Source organism: Coregonus clupeaformis, chromosome 20, assembly GCF_020615455.1.
Source record: "Coregonus clupeaformis isolate EN_2021a chromosome 20, ASM2061545v1, whole genome shotgun sequence".
NCBI classification, from domain to species: Eukaryota; Metazoa; Chordata; class Actinopteri; order Salmoniformes; family Salmonidae; genus Coregonus; species Coregonus clupeaformis.
The window spans coordinates 62,689,539-62,698,927 of record NC_059211.1 but is presented as its reverse complement, the minus strand read 5'-3'; the positions used below and the strand labels follow the sequence as shown (position 1 = coordinate 62,698,927).

General features: G+C 43.3%; 1 protein-coding gene across 1 annotated transcript; it reads right to left on the bottom strand.

The window, feature by feature from the left end:
• Positions 1-1,465: 1,465 nt before the first annotated feature.
• On the bottom strand, positions 1,466-8,870 carry LOC121543149 (nuclear factor 7, brain-like). The gene is made up of 6 exons (XM_045205675.1): positions 7,763-8,870; positions 5,192-5,287; positions 4,173-4,406; positions 4,016-4,080; positions 3,676-3,791; positions 1,466-3,450 (listed from the first exon to the last, which is right to left on the bottom strand). The coding sequence occupies exons 1-6, from the start codon at positions 8,198-8,200 to the stop codon at positions 2,879-2,881; spliced, it is 1,521 nt and encodes a 506-aa protein (XP_045061610.1). The 5' UTR covers positions 8,201-8,870; the 3' UTR covers positions 1,466-2,878.
• Positions 8,871-9,389: the final 519 nt, after the last annotated feature.

Genomic DNA, 9,389 nt, shown 5'->3' with positions numbered 1-9,389 from the left:
TTCCGGGAGGGCTTGCACTTACGCGCTTTCGTCATAAGTAACCATGAACATAACTAAGAAAAGAGCGGGTAGCAGCGTCAATCAATTCACGTACAACTGTCAAGATGGCTAGCTTTGCGAGGCAAAGATGAAACTGAGGGCTCCACCAACCCTGGTATTTTTCTTGGACTTGTCAACTTTGTGGCACAATTAGATGAGGTGTTTGATGACCATCTTAAAAATGCTAAAGTTTTCAAGGGCACATCAAAGACCATTCAAAACGAGCTACTGGAGTGTATGCTAGCGGTCATGAGGGAACATATTGTGGAGGAGGTGAAGTCGGCGAACTTCGTAGCTATCCAAGCTGACGAGACCACGGACGTTTCTACACAGACACAGCTGGTGCTTGTGCTGAGGTACATAGATAGCAACCACAAAGTGCAGGAGCGCTTTTTTGAGTTCCTTCCCATCTCGGAATCAACCTCAGTCTCAATCGCCAGTGTGCTTTTGGAGAGACTGAACGGTCTTTTTGCCGACGACGAGAAAGTCAAACTCATTGCGCAAGCTTACGATGGAGCCAGTGTGATGAGGGGAGAGAAGGCTGGTGTGCAGCAAAAGGTGCGTGAGCATTTCAAGAATGCCCATTACGTGCATTGCTATACGCATCAGCTGAATTTGATCATGCAGCAAGCTAGAACAGTTTCAGTACAAGTAATGTAGCCTCTCTCTCTCTTTGTCCCTCCCTGTCTGTCTCTTTAACACACACACGCCCAAATCAGTTCACAGTTGATGTTGTTTAAAATAAAAAATAAAAAAAATCTGTTCATGTTCATTTTTACAAATCTATACAATTGGCCAGAATATGGTTGTTCATTTTTACAAAGCCATACAGATAGCTGTGTTTACCTTTTCTATAAATTATTTTCAAATTCTGTTTTCAGGCAAAATGTCTATCACTGTTCATTTTCACAAATCTATACAAGAGGGCAGAATATGGAAGTCTATAAAAATGTCTTATTACCAATAACTTGCATCAATGTTTTCAGTAGCCTCTATCAAAAGCTCCTGCTTGCTTGTTGTGAATTATGCTCAGGTGCACATATTTCCAATTCAACCATGAGGCCTTTTTGAAGCAAGTAATGTGTATATCAGTATTGACTTATATGCTGCCCGTCTTCATGTTGTTGCTGGACATATCTTTTTTAAAATGTGTGTAGGTCACCTAAATCATCAGAAAAATTGCCCCCCCTGAGATTTTTTTCAGGAGCCGCCACTGCTTACATCTGTTTACAGTGGCCACCGTATTTGTGTGATTCGTCCAGCCTCCTCCAGTTGGCGCAGCACCCCTATGGTCTCTTTTTCCAGTCCCTTCGTGGTCGCCAATTATGTTGTAGAAAATTGTCCTTAAACTTCTTAAAAAATCAAAGTACTTCCAGAGTTTTTGTAGAATTAACATAGACTTTATTACACAAGCAATAGAGCCGAGCTGGTCTGCAGAGCAACTAACTTCCCACCACTCAGCTCTCAGTTTATATACAGTTCTATTCCTGCTCATTTTACATACTATTTAGCTTAATCCCTCCCTGTTTAGTTCCTCCACCATTGTTTCCAAATCTTCACCTTTTGACCGCTCCGCCCACTTTCTTAGTTTATGATAGTGGCGAAATCTGACTTCTCTTCCTTCTACTTATTCAGTCTCCTCCTTCTATGTATTCAGTTTGGAAACAATAGTTGCGGGACCAATGCTTGGTGAGCTCGGCATCGCTCTAGGCATGCTGATCAAAGCGTAGCCATTAACTAGCTATAATTATTCAGCACTACCAAAACTTTATGAAGCTGGTTACTAGCTAGCATAGAAGCTGTAGCTAGCTGTCTGCAAAAGTGAACAACTATTTTCCCTCTCTGTGAGAAGAAAATTGTCAAAAACAAGGTAATGAAAGCGGTACCTTATGACATTGCATTGCTAGGTACCCAATCAGAATGTATTTCTTGATTTTAACTACTAAATATTACATAATTACATCCCCCCTCCCTCCCCCTCCTCAGATCATGAGTGCACAAGGTATAATAGCCTTGGACCCAGTGTGCACTACTGGCAGGCCTGGAAGTGCTACATTGGCAAAACCGGGCATGGTAATTAATAATAATAATAATAATAATAATAATAATAATAATAATAATTTGGGGGTGCTTATATTTATCATGTTACACACAAGCGTGTAATGAAAATGTGTTTTATTGCATATCCCAACTCCCCCTGAGACACCCGCAGGGAGTGGGGTCACAGCCAGGATCGCCATTGTAAAGCGCCCCGGGAGCAATTAGGGTTAAGTGACATGCTCAAGGCAACAGATTATTTTTATGGGGAAACAAAACTTGGGGGGGGCACAAATTCTATCTGGAGGGGCCATGCCCGGCTTTGCCACCCCATAGCACCGGCACTGATTGTCCACAAAGCATAATCCTGCCACAAATACATGGTAAGATTACTTAAAAAGGACACCACAAATCAGTTATTAACAGAATATGCCCCTAACGTCAACAATACACCTTAAATAAATAAAACATTGATTTTAGAAAATGATGAACTCAAAATGGATAATTTGATTATTCTAGCTAGTAAATAGTTCCTGAAATACTCAAAAGGGCCAGGTCCCCAGCAAGCAAAATTTGGCATGTGACTTCTATCTAATTTACAACAACAACAAAACATTTTTTTAGAACATGCCATATAACTATACTATATAACTACCAATTGGTCTACCAACAAGTCATCATGGAAAATAAGTACTATTTTATACATCCTTTTCTGGTTACTAAAAAGACGTGAACAAAACCTGACCATGACGTCAGAAAATCTATCATAATGACGTCATGGAAACCAGTTTTGCCCACTGGGTCAGTACCAACAGACAGTCAGTGGGTTAGTATTGCGGCCCTCCATGTACGGCCCGGGGCAGAGGCATAAGGAACACGGGGAGATGAAGCTGCACCATGAGGAGTGGAGGAGAGCCATGCTGTCTGCATCATAGAAGGACACCCTCTCCCTGTCACAGTCTAGGTACAGCCCCACCCTACGAGGCCAGGACTGGGCCTCAGCCTGAGTACCTGGGTCAGCACCAGCAGCCATCAGGGGCGTCTCCACACCATCATGGCTGAACACCAGGCCCTTCTCAGGCTTCAGGTGCAACATTATCTCCCTCTCTGGAGACAGGACAGGCTCTTTGCCGGAATCTTCCTTCACCTTCAGCCCCACCCCCCAGTCCAGCTTCCCCCCCACCTCCACTTCCCAGTAGTGCTGCCCTGTCTGGACGGTCTCTGTGGAGATGACGGTGTTGGTGGCGGCGGCGTAGTCACGGTAGTAGTTGAAGCCGAAGCCGCCCTTCCGGTCTGCGTGCCTGACACTGGCCCCACCCTCTGATAGCTTTAAACAGGGATCATCACTGCTGCTAAGGGTGAGGCGCTCAGGAACTGAGGGGAAGAGTTCAACAGACAGAGAGAAAGATGGCGTTAGACACACACACTTTCCCCTGTTGTCTCCCTCACCTGGTTTCCCTAGTCAGTCTTCATTCTCACCTGGTTTCCCCTGTCAGTCCTCATTCTCACCTGGTTTCCCCAGTCAGTCCTCACTTTCACCTGGTTTCCCCAGTCAGTCCTCACTCTCACCTGGTTTCCCCAGTCAGTCCTCAATCTCACCTGGTTTGACGACCTTTAGCATCTCCTTCCACATGCAGAAGGGCAGGTGAGTCTCGTAGAGGCCGAGAGTGAGGGAGTCAGGGGTCACACACAGACTTCTAACCCTTGACCTGTACCTGAGACAGACAGGGTTGAAACCACCACAATAAGTTCACCTTATTGGAGATAGACTGGCTAGAACAAACATTTCCTATCAAAGCAATGCTTCATCATGGGGACACTGGTGGCCATATTGGTCTAAAAGACACAACACATCTCTCAGAAGGCAATACAGGGCCTATACATATATTTGCTGATGTCATTGTGTTCATGTATGTATATTTAATGTTTCTGCACTTACTCAGGTTTTGCTGTGTCCTTCATCTTCATCCCCTCAACAACAGGAAGGCCTTTCTCACTCCACCACTGTGAACACACACACACACCAATCAAATCACTTATTATGAAAGACAGACTACAAGACAACCCGTAACTAGACTCTGTGAGACTCCTCCCACCTCTAGAAAGTGGTCAGACTCAGGTATCTCCAGAGCAGACTGCAGAGTCACTTCCATCTCCCTCCCAATCATCAGCCTGTTCTCGATCACACAATCATTCTTCAGCATGGCCGCCACAGCTTTCTTCTCATCCCTCTCCAGCTCCTCCTTCACCTCCTCCTCCCTCCTCCTCAGGAACTGGTGCAGCTCCTCAAAGCAGGAGGAGATGTGAGCCGACAGGCTTTTAGACTTCTCCTGTGATGGGGGAGAAATGTTTGACTGTAGGACACACCATTTTCTTCAAGCTTTACTAAAGTCAAATTCACAGGTTAGTAAATGATTCAATACAATAATACATACAATACAACTTTATTGTCAATTAGTTACAGCCAACAGAAATGTGTTTTCTGCTCCATTCTCAACCCCCCCAAGACAGCACACATCACAGATACAGTTGAGACGAGCACATGGTCAAGCTGCAGTGCAGCACCCCTGGATGGATAGCATGTTTTGTCGTTAAGGGCCTTGCTGAAGGGCACAATGGTAAGGGAATGTCTTGAGGATGTGAACCCAGCAGCCCTCCAGTTGCCAGATCAATTCAGTTAGTTTAGGCTAAGATGAAATCTATTAGCGTGGTTGATTGTTCGGACCAACTGGGGACATTTCGTTAGTCCCCACGAGGTCAAATGCTATTTCTAGTGGGTTTAGGGTTAAGGTTAGAATTAGTGTTAGGGTTAGAATTACGTTAAGGGTTAGGGTTAGGACCTAGGGTTAGGTTTAGAGTTAGGGTTAAGGTTAGGTTTTTGGGTTAAGGTTAGGGTTATGGTTAAGGTTAGGGTTAGGGTTAGGGTTAGGGTTAGGGGTTAGAGAAAATAGGATTTTGAATGGGACTGAATTGTATGTCCCCACAAGGTTAGCTGTACAATACTGTGTGTGTGTGTGTGTGTGTGTGTGTGTGTGTGAGAGAGAGAGTGAGAGAGAGAGAGAGAGAGAGAGAGAGAGAGAGAGAGAGAGAGAGAGAGAGAAAGAGACGCCCTCACCTGGGTCTTTATGATCTCAAAGGCCTGCTGTTGGTTCAGTCCTTCCATTTCACGGTTCTCCTTCACCAGGAACCCAAGAGCTCCCTTCAGAACATTCTAACAACACAGAGACCAGGATTCAATCAAATGCCCGCCTACCAAGCGGGCAAAACATTTTAGTGGCCCCCTCTTGACGGCGGAGAGAAACATTTACGTTTTTAAGTTCATTTCCTGCAATTCTACACATTTTCCCATGGAGTGTAGAGACAATTTTCCAGTTTTAAAGCCTTTTACATTTTTGCAGCGTTAAAGCTTATTTCCTGCAATTCTACACATTTTACCATGACTTATGCTGTGAGAGTGACTAAGAAAATCAATGGAGGCACCCTGGATGTCAGGACCCCTGGGCATGTGCCCTGTGTGCCCGGTCAGTATTTGTCTATGATTACTACAAGTTTAGATAATGGGGTAGACTAACTTACCAATGAGTGACTGTCAGTGACTGACAAAACAAGATACAAACTGCTGATGCGCAACCACATTTTGAACTTACACTTTGTGTATTCTACTATTCGAACTCTCAACAGTAAGTTGAGATCTCGAATGAGTTCCTAAAAAAATGTAACTATAATAATAATTATTATTATTATTATTATAAAAATAATTATTATTATAATAATTTTGGGGTTGGGGGTAGGGATGAAAATGTCTGTCAATTTTGCTGCCGACTATCTGACCCTCATTAACCAGTCAACAAACGGTTAAATATTTTCCAACCAGAAAATAACGTGACAAACAGAAAATACAATCAGAGATCTGTATATAATGACGAGATGCTTATGTTTCTGCCCTGACAATGGGAGTGGTCCCAAGGCGGAAAGGCAATCGACAAATTTAGGGCCAAAATACGATCATAGAAACGCATTGGACCTCTCGCTTTGCCTCTTCCTCTCTGATACTATGCATGCATACAAGGAGCAGACATGTTTCATTAACAGCTTAATGGAAACATGCAACGATAGCAAGCCTATCGTCTTACAGTCAAAAGGCTATAGTCTATTATTGAACATGCAACTCCTGTAATGAAGCAGCTAATTAGCAGCTAAACGTCATTTTCAAACATTTGCCAAAATGCAATTAGCAGAAAACACAGTTCTTAACAGCGCACCTAATGCGAGCAGTTCCATATGTGACTGAGATGAAAACCTCCATTAGTAATTTAGAAAGAGGGGGAATCTAATAGCAACTACTGTGATGGGTTGCTAATATGACTAGGATTGTGGCTTTGGCTTCTGGACAACGAAAGAAAGTTGATATGAAAACCAATAGAACAGGAGAGAAATGCTGGTTAATGGCGTGAGGAAGCCTTTATAAAATAATTGCCTCCACGTTTCTAGGGATGGATTTTCGCAAGGCTACTTTGAAGCAAGGTAAGACATGACTCATTATTTGAAGTAAAGTAAAACGTTAAGGTTTCAAACAATTATAATGCCTCAAGCTCACATTGCAAAGTGGTGGTTGACGCGCTGATAGTCAACGGTAGGCAGGCTATAGCCTATGCATCCAAATGGTGAATGGGAAGCACTCTTTACGAGTTGAGATTGAGAAATAAAAATAGCTCCTTTTGAATCGTGAGAAATAAAAATAGCTCCTTTTGAATCGTGGCCACAAGTTTTTAACTTGCGATTGCATTTAGAATTGTTATTTGTTGCGCAATGACTGTGCTTACAAAAGCAGGTTTCACTCCTTGGTAGGCGATTCCACTCCACAAACAAGGCTCTCTGTATGCTGTGATAAATGTGGTAAATAAAATGCATGAGGACTAACGAAAGTACACACGCACCAATTTAATTCCACAAAATTATGCAAATTAACCTATAGACCGATAAGCATGACCTGTCAAATGTATTTTCGGTGGCTAACCGATTAACCGCTTACATCCCTAGTCGGGTGCCCCCTAGCGGCCGGGGACCCTAAGTGACTGCTTATGTAGTTTATGCCTTTAGCCGGCTCTGGTGTGTTGTCTACAATGCACCACCTTTGACATTTAAAGGTAATTTCCGCTTGAGCTGACATCAGCAGCGTTTACTGTGAATGCGATCTCTGTAGACGTCTGGATAATTGTTTTTAAAAGGTGCATTGTCGGTGTGCAATGCGCTTGTCTACAAAGCAATGTGCCTCTGATTGAATCCAGGCCAGAGAGCCAACAGAGCTCTAGAACAGACACATACCACAACACTCCTTGTGACAGAAAGAATGCATGGCATGTAGCCTATTTTTGGCATGGGTGTAAGGATGTGTACATATTTACTGATTATATTTATGACAGAGAGAGAGCGAGAGAGCGCAAGATTGAAAGAGAGAGATTAAAAAGAGATTAAGAGAGAAAGAGACATTGCAGGTTTTATCCAGTTACTGTTGTGTAGAACCTTGAAACACAGATTGAGGAAATTCAACATATATAGACTTGGAAACCTACAGGCAAGCAAAGTTATATAATAATCACCTCTTACCATTTTAAGAGGTTCACACAGTAGTATAAGTACAATTATGAGGTTTAAAAAGAACTGTGCTGGCCATAGACCTACACACCTTACTGATCTTTGCTGCCTCTTTCACGGGTGTGAACGTGTGTCCCCGGTGCTTTTCTCCATCCCTGCAGATCACACACACCAACCTCTGGTCTGTCTCACAGAACAACTTGAACTTCTCTTCGTGCTCCAGACACACCAGTTCTGCGGCTACAGTGCGTCCCTGCGTTGCCTTTGGTCCCCTCGCTGCAAGGCCGCTCTCCTCCTCCTCTCGGGCCGCATCTGCCATATTGGTCAAGACACGGTGAGCCCGGAGATCCTTCAGGCTGAAGGGGCCCCGGCACTCTGGGCAGCGGCTCTGGCTCTTCGCTGAGCTCTGCCGCAGGTGAGAGCTGATGCAGGGGCGGCAGAAGGTGTGGTCGCACGGCAGACTCACCGGGTCAGTGAAAACGCACAAACACACTGGGCACTGGAGCTGCACAGACAGGACTGATGTCATATCTGTATTGAAGTTCTCTCTCTCTTTCTTTGAAAACCTCACTTTCTTGATCCTTGGTGTTCAACAGGTGAAGAAAGACATTAAAGTTTCACTTCTGATTCCCTTTGTTCAGAGTTCATACTTTCACATGACAACACACTCTCTCACACCCTGTAAAACCGGCTGGACTGGAAATGTTCATGTTGGGGCCATCTGTTTAGGCCTACCTAGTCTTAGATAAGAGGTACCACAGAGAAACCTGTTGCCTCTGCCAGGCTATTGGTTCGTTCCTAGGCTAACTAGCAACTTTTTAAAGCAACACAATACCATAGTGTAACACTCTATAGTGTGTCCCATCAGGCTATCCTCCTGGACAAGCTTATCCTATTGAGGCCCAAGATAGAGCCAGTCAGCATACTACACCAATCCATCCACTTAATAAAAAAGCTAAATAATGTAGGCGAGATCAGCATTAGACAGACTTCTATTAGCAATCTTTAAAGAGAAAAGGAATGATCTAAACAAGTTTGACTCTCCCATGGAATTAAACACCCCAAACTTTGAAGGACATTGTATTAACTAATATTTTACCTGTGTTCTGTTACATCACACAGTCCTTTGATATGATCTCAAAATGTTCCACCGAGGACACCTGTTAAATTCCGTATTGGTTCAACAACACCAGTGTGTACAGTGCCTTCAGAAAGTATTCAACCCACTTGACTTTTCCCACATTTTGTTGTGTTACAAAGTGGGATAAAAATGGATTTAATTTCATTTTTTTGTCAAAGATCTACACAAAATACTCTGTCAAAGTGGAAGAAAAATTCAAACATTTGTACAAAATAAAACAACCAATATATCTTGATTAGATAAGAATTCAACCTCCTGAGTCAATACATGTTAGAATCACCTTTGGCAGCAATTACAGCAGAGAGTCTTTCTGGGTAAGTCTCTAAGAGTTTTCCAGACCTGGATTGTGCAACATTTGCCCATTATTATTTTCAAAATTCTTCAAGCTCTGTCAAATTGGTTGTTGATCATTGCTAGACAACCATTTTCAGGTCTTGCCATAGTGTAGATTTTCTAGCAGATTTAAGAAACATTCACTGTCTTCTTGGTAAGCAACTCCAGTGTATATTTGTCCTTGTGTTTTAGGTCATTGTCCTGCTGAAAGGGGACAATCTCCCTCTGTGCTTAGCTCCATTCT

Coding starts and splice junctions, on each gene's coding strand:
- LOC121543149 (XM_045205675.1), bottom strand. CDS start 8,200: ATGACATCAGTCCTGTCTGTGCAGCTCCAGTGCCCAGTGTGTTTGTGC. Junction 5,288..7,762: donor AGGCAGCAAAGATCAGTAAG/GTGTGTAGGTCT, acceptor CTGTGTTGTTAG/AATGTTCTGAAGGGAGCTCT. Junction 3,451..3,675: donor GCTAAAGGTCGTCAAACCAG/GTGAGATTGAGG, acceptor TCTTCCCCTCAG/TTCCTGAGCGCCTCACCCTT.